Below are 17,683 nucleotides of genomic sequence, written 5' to 3'. Positions count from 1 at the left end.
ATACAGTGAGGAAGCTTGATTCACTTTCATTTGTTTCAAATAGAAATCATGGAGAACAGGCAACTATGAAAGAAAAACAATTTCACTGTTTTCATTTGATGGGAAATAAAAATCTCTTGTCTTTTGTTATGTGCTGGATAACTGGCAAATGTAACTGAAGCCTTCTTTACTTGCTATATGCTAGTGGGGCGAGGATTTGACCAGTTGAGATGCCAATAGGCCCACTTCTTTGCACAGCAAATGTCTATGTCAGGTTTCCTGCTTGGATCTTAGACTGTGGAAACTAATGGAGTCAGTATATCCTCATTTTATTCTTAGTAATTAGATCTTTCCCTGAGACTAATGAAACTTTGGGATCTGTCCCTGAGACTAATGGCAGAGACCCTTAAGACTGCTGGATTTCCTGGGAGCTGGTAACAGACCATAGGTCCATTCATTCAGTAGGCATTTATGGAACCCTTACTCTTCTCAGGCACTGGGGATGTAGCACTGAATAAAATAATCTGTCTTGTCTTCATCAGGCTTTCATTCTAGAGGAGGGAAAAATAATAAAGATAAAGATACAGTGTCAGGCAGTGACAGGGTGGGAGGACTGAGTGTCACAGGGACACTTTTTGACTTACCATGGTGAAGAAAGGCCTGAGAAGATGAAATCTGACAGATACGTGGATGAATGAGAGAGAAAGCAATGTGGCTACCTGGGTAAGAGTGCTTGTCAGAGAGAAAAGCAAGAGTAAATGCGCCGGGGCCAGGGTGTGCTCAGTGCAGTTGAGGAATCACGAGGAGATTCTGTCAAGAGCAAGAAGGCAGGGGATGAAGCTGGAGATGTAACCATGGCCTTGAAGGCTATGCAAAGAGTTTGGCTTCTATTCGCTAAGTGTAACACTCAATCAGAAAATATTTATTGAGTCTGTCTTATTTGAGTCAGCACCCTACCCTGTGAGCCACTTTAGGACACATGGATGGGAGGATAAGGCTTTTTTTTTTTTTTTATGAGAAACCTATAAAGATATGGTTCAGAAAGCTGGAGCTGCCAAATAGTCTTTGGATTGTGAATGGTTTCTGTAATTTACAAGTGTCTGACACACTATATTGTTGCTCTATCAGGACTTCTGATGGTCTTGGTAACATGGCTTCTGCAGGAGTAATGACGGACTCAGGAACTTTTGTGTTCTCCCTTTGCCCATTTTGGAATGTCTTAAAGGGAGACCAGACATCCATCAAGCCACCAGGGCACTGATTCCATACCTTAATTAATTAAAAAAATTTGAAGGGAATGACGTGCATGATGGAAAACCACACTCAACGGTTTTGAATTTCATACATTAAAAAACATTGAAAGACTCTAGAGATTTTAATTAAAGTCGTTTGGTGGTCTGCTAAAGGATATTGGATTTATGGCACAAGACTGAATAAGAATTGTGTATTTAATATGTACATGGTTACATCCTGTGGGTATCTAAAGTAATCCATACTTTTTTTAGGTTATAGAAAAGATAAATTTGTTTGGATGGATTACTTGAAGGCCTGCAAATTGCAAAATGCTCCCAAGAAATTATTCAGAAACAGAAGTTCTGTAAGTATTTTCTGCCTCCGTATAAATTAAATTTTTCCTTGAACATAAATTTTTAAAAATTCACTATATATTCTGTTGTATTTTAATCTTTTAAGAATCCTTAGCTTCCTATTGACTTTCTCATTTAATGTGTCAGTTTCCTATGGGCATATCGTTTTCCCCCCTTTAAACATAAAATTAAATACTTCAATTAGATGGCGCGAGTTGAAAACTTTATATTTAAGTCTGCTAAAATTTAAAATGATTTTAGAAATGTTTTTTTTTTTCTTTGTGCTTCCAGTGAGGTAGTCATTTAAACTTAGTTTTGGTGTATTGAGACTAATAGATACCCCAGGGAGACTTTATATGTAACCGGTCTAGTTGGATTTATATGTAACGAGAATGAGGGTGACATTTCATATGGACTTAAGGGGTGTATGAGGATTCGGGTAGAGTACATTTATGTCATCTGTGACCCCAGCAACCTAACAAGTTGTCAGGAGAGAAAGAGGCTAAGCCCCATCCTTGGCTTTCTCTGAGCCCCTCTCTGGGCCCATCAGTAAGGCTACACACATCAAGAAAAGAGATGGGGAAGCCTAGGGTCGGAGGTGAGCCCTGTCCCCTTGGGCTGTGTCCCCGTGTAGGACACTCACTCAAGTTCTCCAAACTTCAATGTCCTGATCTTGAAATCAGTGTTACACAACTTCTTGATGTGGTTCATAGAATTGCATCAAGAAAGAAATGTGAAATTGCTTTTTAAAATGTAATATGCTAAAGAAAAACAAAAATCGGGGCTCAGTATTAACAGTAAAGAAGTAGAGAAAAAACCCTCTTCTAGTCCCCAGTGTATGGATACTTCCTAAATTGTAAGACTGGCTAATTACAGCTTTACAAAAGTGTGATTTTGTCATTGTAATATTATTGTAAATCATAGTCCTTAGTATTTTTTAATACAGAAAAATATGTGCAAGTACCAAAAAAGCATTTAGTATTTTCAACTATAATTTGATTTGTGAACTAGTGCATGTGTTCCTTAAATATTACAAAAGCCACTATTTTCCCATCTGATCAAAGTAAATGATAAATTTGCTGCTAAAGAGCATATCATAACTTTGTTACTTTTCTAAATAGTGGTACTTGGAAACTATTCAAAGCCTATGGGGAGTGGAGGAAATTATTTGATGCCACTGCATTCAATAAACATTTTTAAATTAATACGAATTACTCTTAAGAACTGAAGAGTTTGGAACATGGTATTGATAAGGAAGATAAAAACCTACCTGGACAAAAAAAAAGAGAGAGAGAGAGAGAGAGAGAGAGAGAGAGAGAGAGAGAGAGAGAGAGAGAAAAGTACAATGTAAAAGCTAATTTGCTGGGTCTTTGTTCTAAATGTAAACTTCCTAACAGTTTGTTGGAATATTTTTAATGGCATTTGCTGGCTCCATTTAGGAGGGTAAGTGTTGATACCCTATAGACTTTTCTGATGCTAAACATCATGGAAATTTTGACAGTGGCTCAGTCCTGTTTCTTTTTGTGCCCCTTCCTTCTGGTGCTGTGTTAGAATGGGCCAATACCTAAAGAATTTCAGATTGGAATGAAGCTGGAGGCCGTGGACAGGAAGAACCCTTCCTTGGTGTGTGTGGCAACCCTAGCAGATATTGTTGAAGATCGCTTACTAGTGCATTTTGACAATTGCGATGATAGTTACGATTACTGGTGAGACACCCAATGTGCGTTTTATTTTCGTGTGTTCATGTCTGATGCTTATTTTCGTGTGTTCATTCAAGTACTGTTGCTGTTCTTACTGTTTTTAAAGTTATGAATATCAGGAATTTAGTGTCTGACTTTTCACTACCTTCTCTTCCACGTGAATTGTTAAATTAAAGCGCCCAATAAACTTTTTCTTCATTCCATAAGAGGTTACCTAATGAGGCCTCATCTAAAATAATATTACCAGTGCAGTGCACTTCACTATATTTTGCCTCATTTGTAAGGGAAGTATTTTTGTGAAGAGGAAGTTAAGAACTCGCAGTATTTTTTTTTCCGTGAAAAATGTTGAACTCACCCTGTCATATGTTTAAAAGGAAAGATTCAGGGAGAATGGAGTGAAATATTTGAAAGCTTGTGGGGAGCAGAGAAAAATGTATGTTACGATGCCATTAAATTAACATTGCATGAGTTAAAAGGGTTTGCTGGGCAAAAACTTGAAATATGGAAGGGGACATGGCAAAAATAATTCTTGTAGCATTTCTTCACAATATGTCCTGAAAACCCAACAAGTTCTTGCCTGAGGCTGTGGTTCTTCATGTACATGAAGGGGATCCTGCTTTCTTCTTTGAACTAAGAAGCAGAGCATAGATCAATTGTTGTATGTGTCTTAGGTAGAATAGTCTGGGTTCTTTGAAAAGAAGAGGGAAGAAATGTGGTCATATGTAGTCTGATAAGGCTGTTCTATAAAAATTTGTACTGGCCTATTAATAGTTTTCCTTGCTGCCAGCAAGAAGAGCTAGGAGAGGTTTATTAAAATGTTCATTCTTTGGAGATATCACTGGCAGTTCAGCTCATAGGCAAATACTTTTTTCATACTTTTAAATTTCAAGAAGTTTATGTAAAAAAGAAGTTTCGTAACTCAGCTTATGAAACAGTACTAAAAATTTTTTCTAATTCTCTTTAGCTATAAAATAATATTTTAGCTCTGAGGTAATATTTTCCATGGTATCTCTTAATATCAAGAATGTTTATTACTCTTGGATTCTTTCTCTGGCATTGAATAATATGAGATGTAAAATAGAATACTGTTTTTGCAGGTGTGATGTAAACAGTCCTTATGCCCAGCCAGTTGGTTGGTGTCAGGAAAATGGAAGAACTCTGATAGCACCCCACGGTGAGTGGACTGACTGGGTATTCTTTGAGGTCATCCTGTGTGAGTGGCAATGGCCATTCTTGTTTTCATTGGTATAAACCACATTTCAATGCAAAATGTATGATAAAAATACTGTGCAAAGTTTTATTGACCACCAGGTGCCCCAAATGTCTGAAATCTGCACATTTTCCCCCATAATAAAAATAGACTTGTTTATAAAGATGAATTGGGAACACATTACAAAAAGTTGCTGAAGGAGCGGCTGGATGGCTCAGTTAGAGCACAAGCTCTGCACAACAGGGTTGCTGGTTTGATTCCCACATGGGCCGGTGGGCTGCGCCCACCACAACTAGATTGCAGACAACAAGCTGCTGCTGAGCGTCTAGAGGGGTGGCCGGATGGCTCAGCTGGTTGGAGCGCGAGCTTTTGGCAGCAGGGTTGTCAGTTCAAGTCCTATGTGGGATGGTGAGCTGTGCCCCCTACCAACTAAAGATTGAAAACGGCAACTGGACTTGGAGCTGAGCTGCGCCCTCCACAACTAGATTGAAGGACAACAACTTGGAGCTGATGGGCCCTGGAGAAACACACTCTTCCCCAATATTCCTCAATAAAATTTTATATATATATACTTAAATTTGCTAAAATGTTTTATCCAACAAAATGAGTACCATTGGTATGGATCAGTAATTTATTATTATAAGAGTTTAAAACAATATATTCTGGATATTAAACCCACATTGTATAAATGATTTGCAAATGTTTTCTTCCATTCTGTTTCTAGCTACATAATTTCTTATAACTCATGTTAATTCATTAATTGAACTATAAAATTATTAAATATACTTAACTTTGGAATTGAATGTAAGAAATGTAGAAATTTAAGAATTAACAATGAGTCTCCAGACTTGCCAAGCCAACCTAATGACTCAGCTAAACACTAAGTAGGGACTCTTTCTATTTATTATATTTTTTTCTCATTAAAGAAGTATTAAGAAATACTGTTTAGAGATTGCTCTATCAAATCCATGTTTTTAAATTTAATCAGAAGTTGTGGCTGTGTATCTTAACACTTCTAAAACAATCCTTCTAGCAGAAATCTATTTTCTTTAAATGAAAAAAGGACAGAAAGAAATGTAAAGTAAGGAATATGCAATTCTAGAATGGAGCAGATGTTTACTTTTAATTTGAATGATTCTGGAAGTTTGCTGTTTTTCAAATCATTTTTCCCCTTAAGTATAGTAATATATCAGAATTTCTCACCAAGTTCTTGGATTCAGTGAAAAAAGTTCAAGAATTAAAAACAATCAACAAGCCAAATGAGACAAACAAAAAACCACAACCTATTCAAAAATATTCAATTAGTCTTAAAATGTATTATAAAATATATAATGTCTTCTCAAACTCTGATTTTGATGCACAGGCCAGTTTAGAGTTATTTGTCCTATTTTTCTGTAAAACAGCTGAATGCTAACTTTAGATAATGTTCTTTAAGATGAGGTGAAGTGTTAGTCAGATCTCAGAATATACGGCTTCAGTTGATATGCCTGAAGGTACAGCACACACTCCTTTCCATTTTCCTTTGGTGAAATAACTTCTCTGCTGCTTGCAGCTTCTCACTGACTTCGTGGATAGACACAGTGTTTAAGTCCATCACCCCTGTCTCTTGGTGCTGTGCGAGTCTGGTAATTGTCTGTGCAGCACATTAAGAACTGGAGGTCCAGAATCCTTCCCTCATTAACACACACAAAGGGTTGAGGGAAGCAAGCCTCCCACACCCCAGGTGAGGCCAAGGCTTAAGGCCGTGATTGGATGTGAATGGGAGACCATTTAGTTCATGAAGTCAATAAAGTAAAGTAACAACAGAACTCAATCCAGGCTTGTAGTTTTGACTGTAAACTTGATTGCTTATATAAATATTGTCGCCATGCTGAAATCTGATAGTTTTAACCAGACTAATTTAGTGATAGAAATTCTTCACTACAGGGTCAAATTATCTTCTTTAAGAGTTAAGTTTAAAATTTTGAGATTTTTATCCTGATATACGATGTTTAAATTAGAATATTACAATTAACCTACCTCTAAACATTACATACTTGTTAGTATTCCTTTTACAAATTAAAGAATGTTTTTATACACTAAAATACTGCCCCCCCGAGCCATAATTTATGTACATAATTTGTTTCTCTGTAGTATATTCCTCATCCACTCTTCTATTAAGATATAATTCACATACTATAATTTTCACCATTTTAGTGCACATTCAGTGTTTATTTAGTGTAAATCATTTAGTATAAATTCAGTGGTTATTAGTCTATTCACAATGTTGTACAACTATCACCACTATTTATTGCCAGCGATTTTCATCACTCCAGAAACGAATTAACAGTCACTCCTCATTCTCTCCTTCCCAGGCCTAGGGACCCACTGATCCACTTTATGTTTCTGGGTTTGACTCTTCTGGACACTTCATGTAAATGAAGTCATAGTCTGGCTTCTTTCACTTAACATAATGTTTTCAGGGCTCGTGTTGTAGCATCTATCAGTATTTCATTCCTTTTTATTTTCAAATAATATTCCAGTGTATAGATATACTACATTTTGTTTATGTATTCATTAGTTGAAGGGCATTGGTTTGTTTTCACCTTTTGACTACTATGAAAATGCTGCTATGAACTTTCATGTAAAAATTTTTGCGTGAACATAAGTTTTTATTATTCTTGTAGAATTATTGGGTCATAAGGTAACCCTATGTTTGAGGAATTGGCAAACTATTTTCCAAAGTGGCTACATATTTTACATTTCTACTAACAATATATGATAATTCCAATTTCTCTACATCCTTACCAACACATGTAATGGTCTGTCATTTTAATTAAAGTCATCCCACTGGGTGTGAAACAATGTCTCTTCATGGTTTTGACTTGCATTTCTCTAAGGACAAATGATGTTGAACATCTTTCCATGTGGTTATTGGCCATTTGTACATCTTCTTTTGAGAAATATCTATTCAAATCTTTTGCCCAGTTTTTAAATTGAGTGGTATATTTATTGTTTATTTATTATTTAAAAATTATTTAAATGTATCCATTTACTATTACTATTATTAAAGTTTAAAAATATATTCTATATATTAAACCCATATTGTATTAACAATTTACAAATGTTTTGTCCCATTCTATAGATTGTTTTCACATTCTTGACAATGCCCTTTGCTGTACAAGTTTTAAATTTTGATGAAGTCCTATATGTCTATTTTTCTTTTCTTCCTTGTACTTTGGTGTTAAATATAAGAATCCATTGCCAAATTTGAGGCCATAAGAATTTGTTCCTATATCTTTTTTCCTGTGGATTTTATAGTTTTGTCTCTTATATTTGAGGTAGATCCATTTTGATTTAATTTTGTAGATGAAGTGAGGTAGAGGTTCAACTTAGTTCTTTTGCATCTGGTTATCCAATTTTCCCAATACCATTTGTTGAAGAGACTATATATTTCCCTATCAAATTGTCTTGACACCATTGTTGAAAATCAATTGGCCATAGCTGTTAAGGTTCATTTCTAGACTCTCAATTCTATTATATGCCTATCATTATGCCAGTATCACAGGTTTGTTTTTTTTTTTAAGACTTTATTTATTGGAAAGATTTTAAGTTCACAGCAAAATGGAGAGAAAGTACAGAGATATCTCATATGTCCCCCGTTGTCACACATTCACAGCCTCCCCAATTGTCAACATCCCTCACTATAGTGGTACATTTGTTACAATCGCTGAACCCACATTGACACATCATTATCCCCAAAGTCCATAGTTTTCATTAGCGTTCACTCGTGGTGCTGTACATTCTGTGGGTTTGGACAAATGTCTGATGACATGTATCCATCATTATGGTATCATGCAGAATGTTTTCACTGCCCCCAAATCCTCTGTGCTCTTCCTAGTCATCTCTCCCACCCCCCTGCCCTAAAAACCCTGGCAACCACTGAGCTTTTTGCTGTTTCCATAGTTTTGCCTTTTTCGGAATGCCATATAGTTGGAATCATACAGTGCGTAGCCTTTCAAATTGGCTTCTTTCACTTAGTAATATGCACTTCAGGTTTTCTCTATGTCTTCCTGTGCCTTGACAGCTCATTTCTTTTTAGTGCTGAGTAATATTTCATTGTGTGTATGTACCACAGTTTATCCATTCACCTACTGAGGGTCATCTTGGTTGTTTCCAAGCTTTGACAATTATGAATAAAACTGCTGTAAACATCCATGTGCAGATTTTTGTATGAATATAATTTTCACCCAACTCTTTTGGGTGAATACCAACGAGCATGATTGCTGGATCATATGCTGAGAGTAAGTTTAGTTTTGTAAGAAACTGCCAAACTGTCTTCCAAAGTGGGTGTGCCACTTTACATTCCCACTAGCAATGAATGACAGTTCCTATTGCTCCACATCCTTGTCAGCATTTGGTGGTGTCAGTGTTTTAGATTTTCAACATTTTAATTGGTGTTTAGCGGTAGTTCATTGTTTTAATTTACATTTCCCTAAAGACATGTGATATAGAGAGTCTTTCCACATGTTTATTTGCCATCTGTAAATCTTCTTTGGTGGGGTTGCTGTTAAGATCTTTCGCCTATTTTGAAATTAGGTTGTTGGTTTTATTATTTTTGAGTTTTAAGGGCTCTTTGTATATTTTGAATAAGTTCTTTATCATGTGTCTTTTGCAAATATTTTCTCCCAGTCTGTGGCTTGTCGTTTCATTCTCTTAACAATGTCTGTAACAGAATAGAAAATTTTAATTTTAAGGAAGTTCAGTTTATTAATTTCTTTGATGAATAATGCCTTTGGTGTCACATTAAAAAGTTAGCACCAAATCCAAGATCACCTTGGTTTTCTCCTATATTATCTTCTAAGAGATTTGTAATTTTGCATTTTACATTTTAGGTCTCTGATCCATTTTGAGCTAATTTTTGTGAAGGGTGTAATGTCTGTGTCTAGATTCTTTTTTTTTTGCATGTGGATGTCCACTTGTTCCAACACTATTTGTCAATACTACCTTTATTCCATTGTATTGTTCTGCTCCATTGTCAAAGATCATTTGACTTTATTTATGTAGGTCTGTTTCTCCACTCTGTATTCTGTCCATATGACCTATTTGTCTATTCTTTCGCCTGTACTACACGATCTTGCTATTATAGCTGTATAGTAAGTCCCGAACTTGGATAATATTAGTCTCCAACTTTGTTGTTCTCTTTCAATATTGTGTTGGCCATTCTGAGTCTTTTACCTCTCCCCACAAACTTTGGAGTCAGTTTGTCAGTATCCATAAAAATAACTTGCTGGGGTTTTGATTGGGCTTGCACTTAATCTATAGATCAAGTTGGGAAGAACTGCTATCTTTACAATGTTGAGTCTTCCTATCCATAAACATGGAATATCTCTCCATTTATTTAGTTCTTTGATTTATTTTGGCAGAGTTTTGTAGTTTCCTCATATAGATCTTGTACATATTTTGTTAAATATTACATTTCTTTCATTATTTTGGGTGCTAACATAAATGGTATTGTGTTTTTAATGTCAAATTTCACTTGTTCATTGCTGGCATATAGAAAAGCAATTACATTTTATATATTAACCTTGTATCCTGGAACTTTGTTATAATTACTTATTAGTTCCAGGAGTTTTTTGTCATTCATTTGGATGTTCTACACAGGCAGTCAGATAATCTGTGAAGAAAGTTTCATTTCTTCGACTCCAATCATTACACGTTTTATTTTATTTTCCTGTGTTATTGCATGAAGCACCCTCTTTTGATTACTGTACCTTCTTAGTCAGTTTTGAAATCTGGAAGTGTGAGTCCTACAACTTTGTTTTTCTTTTCCAGGATTATTTTGGCTATTTGTGGCCCCTTGCAGTTCCATATGAATTTGAGGATTGGCTTTTTCATTTCTGGAGGAATGGCTGTTGGTATTTTGATAAGCGTTGCACTGAATCAGTAGATTTTTTTTAGGGAGTATTGCCATCTTGGCAGTATTGTTTTCCAATCCATGAACATGGGATCTCTTTACACTTTTTTAAATGTCTTCTTTAATTTCTGTCAGCAGTATTTTTTAATTTTCAAGTCTTTTATCTCCTTGGATAAATTTATTCCTACGTATTTTATTCTTTTCGATGCTACTGTAAATGGAATTATTTTATTTATTTCCTTTGGGACATGAGATGATCCCATGGGAGATTTTTTTCCCCTTTGATTCATGGTGTACAATCCTCTTAATATGCTGTTGGGTTCAGTTTGCCACTTATTTTCTTGAGGAGTTCTGTATCTCTATTCATAAGGTATAGTAGTCTCTAGTTTTCTTGTTATATCTCCGGTCTATTCTTTTTGTGCTATTATAAATGAAATTTTTAAAATTTTATCTTTGAGTTGTTCATTGATAGTATGTCGAAAGTTTATTTTGATATATTGATCTTGTAGTATGAACTTTGCTAAGTTTATTTATTAGTGCAAACATTTTGTGTGTGTGTATTTTTCAGTATTTGCTATAAGTAAAATTATGTCATCTGCAAGTAGTGTTAATTTTACTTTTTCCTTCATTCTAGATGCCTTTTATTTTTCCCTTAATTCCTCTGGCCAGACTTTCTAGTGCATTGTTGAATAGTAATGGCACTACGAGACATCCTTTTCTTGTTCCTGATTTTAGAGGAACGCTCAGTCTTTCCACATTAAGTATGGTGTTTGCTGTGGGTTTTTTGTAGATGTATGAGGTTTAGGAAATTCCCTTCTATTCCTAGTATGTTTTATCATCAAAGTATGGCCCTTTATTCTGTTAATATAGTGTTATTATACTGACTGCCTTTGGTACACTGAACCAATTTTATATTCCTGAGATAAATCTCACAAGTCCTTGTGTGTGTGTGTGTGTGTGTGTGTGTGTGTGTGTGTATTTCCGACATGTTGCTAAACTTGGTTTGTTAATACTTTGTTGAGCAACTTTGTGTCTATATTGATAATCTCATACACATTTTAAAAATATGTTTAGTCCTAATAGAGTATCTAAGTCTGAGTACTAAGGAAAAACAGGATGAACAACATGTCAAAAAACTTAGATATTTAAAAAGTTCATCCACTGTATAATTACTTGTCTTTATGAGGGACTCCACAGTGTCGTAAATGGGTTTCCTCTTGTGGTGTTGCAGGGCGGTTGACCCTTCATGGTGGCCTTCACTGAACCCCAGGGTACTTCCCATTTGATATGGTGAAATATAAAATAAAAATACTGTATAAAATAAAAGTAAATCAGCCAGTTAATTGAGCTGTGAACAAGAGAATGGGGTGTAATAAAAATATATGCAAAGGAACTGTGAGGAAAAATTGGTTGAAGGCAATTAAAGGTTAGCAATAAAGAAAATTGCATAAAGCTTGTGACCAGTTATGATCATTCTGGCTTATATGTTTGTGTAAAAACATGAATGCACTAAAAATAATAGGTCCCTAATTACTGAATAAGAAAGGAATGGTGAGAAGCCATGGGTAGTGGTGGGGATCCTGAGGCAGGGTAATAAAATGTTGACTACTCAGGTAGTTCACAAATGGGAATTGAAACATGAGTTTTTAAAAGAAAAACTGATTAGCTCACATGATCTTCAGATGTCCTCTCCCCCATCACAAATCTGAAGCCAGGACTGCTTGATGAATATGTAGTGTTATTATATATTTTATATTTTGGTGTATCTGCTTTTAGTTTAAATACAGGATAAGAAATTAACATTGTTTGAATTATTTCTATTAGTAATTTGCCCTCAAAATTTGTTAGCTATAGTTATTTTACTTAAAGTGAATTTATATTTTAAACATCAGTTATGCCTATAGATTTTTACATTAAATTTTATTTTGTGATTGTAATTACATTGTTGTCAGAAAACAATGTGTTTGTTATATTCGTCATAACGTGTGTGTGTATAATTGCACTTCTGAGAGCAATTAAGATGCTTGAAAGTAGAACAGCATGTGTTCATCTGTATAGTTGCCTCTGGTGTGTGCTCAGGTTCTCATAGATTCCAGATAAAAGAGCCTCTTCAGAGATAAAGAGGGAGAAAAAAGGCCAGTTTTAAAACATGTAAATTATAAAATGTAAAGGTGCTTTTCACTGATAATAAATGTAATCCAAGGTGTTACATATTCTATTCAGTATATTTCTAGAGAGGACTAAACAATATGGACTGTTCCTTCAGACGCAATCTGCTGGAATTTTAGCTGAGGTCACAAAATGACAAAAATATGTTAGGTAGATGTATAGAAAAACCCTAATAACATAAATCTTAGCATTTGGAAAACAGAAGCTCTTCTCCAGAAGGGTTGTTGGGCCTCATAGTGAGGTCTTGCTTTTCATTTGGTGATGGACAAGCAATGTACACTTAAGAATCACCTTCTAACAAACCGGGACAAATCTGATCCTTTTATTGAAGTAAAATCTCCTACTAGCATAATTTTAGGTGGTACATCATACAGCCAACTCTGTACAGTTAATTATATATCTATTAAAAGTATTAAAGATTTGTCACATTTTTTTTTTTTGCTTTTTCAGTTCCTTTGAATGGTATTGCTGTTTTAAAAGTAAATCAGATTGCTTTGTGTGTATATGAAATTTCCAGTACTCTATATTGCAGTATTGCTGGCAGTGGCTTGTTTACCAGTTAAAACAATATTGCAAGACTGTTTTATCAACAGTCTTCTATGTGTGAAAGTCTGTTCTGCAATTGATGACAGGGGCCTCCACCCCAGCTCGCCTCCTGCTCAGTCTGGGCAGGTGGACAGGAAGCCCTGCAGAACCATCATGGCCGACAGGGCTCGTCTGACTGACAGCGGGACCACATCCCCTAGGAGTGCCTCTGCAGAGAGTGCATAGCGTACCTCTCCAAACGCAGGTTGCTGTTCACATTTGAAGCACAGACTGCACATAAATTTAATTCAACAAACATCTCCATAGTGACTTCATGTAAATAGAACCAGATAATATGTGATCTGTCTTCTTTCACTTGCATAATGACTTTAGAGTTTATCCATGTTGTAGCACATATCTTCTTTCTAATTCCACATAATATTTCACTATTTAGGTAAACCACACTTTGCTTAGCCATGAGTCATTGGGCATTTGGATTGTTTACACTTTGGGGCTACTTTGAATAATGCCGCTGTGAACCTTTGTGTACCAGTGTTTGTGTGAACATCTTTTCAATTCTCTACTGTGGGTGTATACTTAGGAGTGGAATTGCAGAATCATGTAGTAATGCTAAGCTTAACTTATTGAGTAATTGCCAGACTCTTTCCCACAGGAAATGCACCATTTTACATTCCTACCAGGAGCATGTGAGGGTTCCGATTTCTCTGTATCCTTGCTAACACTTGTCTGCGTTTTTGTTTATAGCCCTCATACTGAGTGTAAAGTAGAATCTTATTTTTGGATCTCATTTTTTTAAATGACCTTTATGATCCATACTGTACTTGTTTTCATTACAACTTTGTAAAGTTTTTGTCAATTATTTCAAATTCATAATTGGAGAACTGAGGTCCAGAGAGATCAGGTAACTGGCCATGGACTTCTCATGTGTAGTGTTGGGGATTTGGTGGCAGGCTCTGCTAGTTGACTTCAGGAACTCCTCTGCCTTTTCCCCCTCACCATGTTGGTTCAGGTACTATACATGGGCTTCTGATTGTAATGGAAGGGAAGCTTTTAGTAGAATGCTGGGAACACAGGAGAGGGAGATGTAAATTCCAATTTCGTATATGGTAGTCTTGACATTGGAATCAGTGTTTGCATTAGTCTTTTAAGGATATGCAATATTTTAACTGAGATATGGGGTAGAAGAGAATATTAGGTAGAAGGAACAGTATGCACAAAAGCAAGATATCAGGAAGTTCCTGCGAAACTTAAGAATTATGGACATTATGAGTAGTATGCTGGGCTACGGGATAGCATGGGGGAAAATGGGGGCTAGGAGGTGAGAAGGGACTTAGAACATTATGCTCAGACTGATTTGTGGTTAGCCTTAAATTTGTTTTTACTTTGTTTAAAATTTGAAATAATTTTAAAGATTCAGAAGAGTCACAATAGCCGAAAAGAACAAACAAACAAACAATAAAAAAAACAAATAAAAAAAATCCCCACAAAACTCTTCCCAGTCAAACCATTTGAGATTAAATTGCCAAAATGAAAGTTTTGCCAGTCACCCGAAGGTATTCTCTAGGAAAAAACAAATAAAGAGAAATGAAACGTTTAATCCAGGATCACTTTTTGTGTTTACTTGTCATATCTCTTTAGTGCTCTTTAGTTGGCAACAGTTCGTTAGTCTTTCCTTGACTTCTATGAACTTGACACTTTTTAAGTGTACAGGCCAGTTATTTTGTAACATGCTTTTCACTTTGGCTTTGTCTGGTGTTTCCTCAGGAGTGGATGTGAGTTACCTACCTGGAGAGGAATATCCCAGAGGCAATGCTGTGCTCCCATTGCATCCTCTCAGGTGGTGCACGGATCTCAGGCTGTGCCTTTCTCGTTAATGTTGACTTTAGTCACTTGTTTAAAGTGGTTTCTCCACTGTAAAATTATTCAGTTTTCCTCTTGTAGTTAATATATATTTGATGGAGAGTTACTTTGAGATTACGTAAATACTTTATTCCTCATCGAACATCCATCCACTAGTTTTTAGCATGCATTGATGTTTATTAGATGTATTGGTTATTAGTGTGATGTTTGCCAAATGGGTGATTTTTAAAATTCCATTATTCTTTCTCTGTTTATTAGTTGACTTATGCTCCCTTATGGTTTATTTACTCGTTTCTGTTGTTTGTTTTTTGTTTTTGTTTTTGTTTTTTTTACTTACAGTAGTATGAAGTCATGGATTCCTATTTATTCATTGTGCTATAATCTATTTCTATCATTATGTAGGACATTGGTGGGGGAGGGGAGGATAGAAAAGTCAGTGAGCAGCCTTCCTTGAGCTTAAGGAGCTAAAAGTCTACACGGGACTGTTTGGTGAGTTTGTAAATATAGACTGTTGTAGGTGACAATGAAATTAGTCAAAAAGTAACACCTGTCCAGAAAGAGCAAAAAGTGCTTCTTGGAGAAAATTATATGATTTATATGAAATTAGGTGGTGTACTTCTTTGTAACAAATTACCACAAACTTAGTGGCCTAAAACAACACAAGTTTATTATTTTATAGTTCTGGAGGTCAGGAATCCAAAATGGGTTTCACTTGTGTTTTGTGCTGTTAATAAGGAATTAGTAGGATGGGTAGGTTGAGGCCATTTCATGGCAGAATGAAGAGCGTATAGTCAAATCTCTGCTATAACTATGTTAAAGGAGCATTTATTTGGTAGTAATAGGCATATCAGAAAGGCAGAGGAGTGTAAAGATCACTGGGGAGATTCATGATATGTGGAAATAGGAGTATAAGCCTGCTTTAAAATAAAAGTTAATTATATCTTATTATAAAATATGGGAAGTGTTAAATATGAAGTTATAATAAATACATTAAAATATTAATCTCACTACCAACAGAGCTTACCATTATTATTCTGCTACTTATTTTTCCAATTACCTTGTCACCAAGGGCTGTGGGAATGGGGCTAGGAAGAGGTAAGGTACTTTGGGATTGCTACTTACTTGATTTGGCAAGTGACCAACTAACAAGTATAAGGTCTTTATTCAGTTTCCTTTGATCTGGAGAGCTCCCTGAGTTGATCGGCAAGGAAAATAAATTTGATTCCTGTCCTTTCAAGGCTCTCTTTTCTTGCAAATATCATGTTCTACAGTAAATACATTTTAATGTGATAGCAAAAAGCCACCCAAAACGAGAAAAAAAATTAAACATGCATATTTTGCTAACTGTGGGACAATTTTCTTTGGCCATATAGTACAATGTACAGTTATGATTTTATGCTGTGTGTCTGTGCCTCTGGTAGACATGTTACTACCATAGTTCCCACAGGACATTACCGTGATTCCATCAATAGGTGATTCTGCGGCTGCAGCACATGTCATTATTCTTTCTCTTGTCCTTTAATTGGATTGAAAAGCATATCACCATTTCCCCAAGGCATCTCACAGAAAGTGAATTCCCAACACATTTTATAAGTACACTGTAAATGGATAGTGTTCTCTTTCTCTGTATGGAGAGCTCAGTCAGCTAAATTTTACTCTTTATGAATCAAAGTTTAGTTTACCACTGAATTCTTATACATTATCACCCATGAAGTGACCATGGAGGGAATTTCTTATAAGTTAAATTTCTTTAAAATAAAAGTTAATTCTATTTTTCTTATAAAACTGTAGGAAGGGTTAAATATGAAATGTTACAATGAATATATTAAAATGTTAATTCCACTACTAATAGAGCTTACCATTATTATTCTATTTATTTTTCCAATTACCTTGTCTTTTTACTTGGCTGTATATACATAACTTAAAAATTAGAATTGTGATCTTAGTGTGCATACTGATTCTGTAGTCTTCCCCTTTTACTTGAGAATATAATTTATTTAAATAGTCTTTGAGAACCTAGATATTAATGACTGCTTAATTATTTATCTTATGAGTAAAACACAGTTTATTTAGGTTTTTTGCCTTTGTACTAGACATTAACTTTTTCTAGTTCTTAAATAATGATGGAAGTTATTCTTTTAAAGAAATAGATATATCTGCTTGCTATTTCTTTGTGGTTGTTGTAAGTGGAATTATTGGATTACAGAGTATAAAAACAAATTTTAAGAATTTGATAAATATTTCCAGATTACCCTCCATAAAGTTTTTTCTTCCGACAACAATATTAGAAAGTTCAACGGTGAAAAAGAAAAAGAAAAATGAAACAAGACCAGATTTCTCAAACTCTAGGCAAAATATTTTATAAATATTGTGTTGGCATGGACTGTGTTTGTTTTGCTCACATTTTATCCACAAGTCTTGGTTCATAAAAACATGCAATAAATCACATTTATTTCAAAAATATTTTAAATAAAATAACTCATATAAAGATTTAATCAGGAGCCCAAAATCGCCCAACAAAGAAAAGCCTTGCACCTGATGATTTCACTGGTGAATTCTAGCAAATATTAATTAACCATGAGTGAACTAGCATATCACGTCACTCCAAAATTTTGGTGCCTTTACACATTAAGAATTCATTTCTTGCTCCTGTCATAGTACAATGGTTGATAGGTATCAGTTTTGCTCCAGGCAGGTCTTCTGGGACTGGATCTCTAGGTCCTTGGGAATCTTTCAG

At 35.2% G+C, this 17,683-nt stretch overlaps 1 protein-coding gene across 3 annotated transcripts in view; it reads left to right on the top strand.

The window, feature by feature from the left end:
* Positions 1–17,683, top strand: part of L3MBTL4 (L3MBTL histone methyl-lysine binding protein 4) — a 460,291-nt gene that overhangs the window by 170,303 nt on the left and 272,305 nt on the right. For all 3 annotated transcript variants that reach the window (XM_081078814.1, XM_081078815.1, XM_081078813.1), the window contains 3 exons: positions 1,485–1,576; positions 3,117–3,271; positions 4,363–4,439. In XM_081078814.1, the coding sequence (XP_080934940.1) occupies positions 1,485–1,576; positions 3,117–3,271; positions 4,363–4,439 (324 nt within the window). The remainder of the gene's footprint in view (positions 1–1,484; positions 1,577–3,116; positions 3,272–4,362; positions 4,440–17,683) is intronic.

The sequence above is a fragment of the Rhinolophus hipposideros genome (genome assembly GCF_964194185.1).
Source record: "Rhinolophus hipposideros genome assembly, chromosome: 17".
NCBI lineage: Eukaryota > Metazoa > Chordata > Mammalia > Chiroptera > Rhinolophidae > Rhinolophus > Rhinolophus hipposideros.
This window is presented reverse-complemented; position numbering and strand designations above follow the sequence as displayed.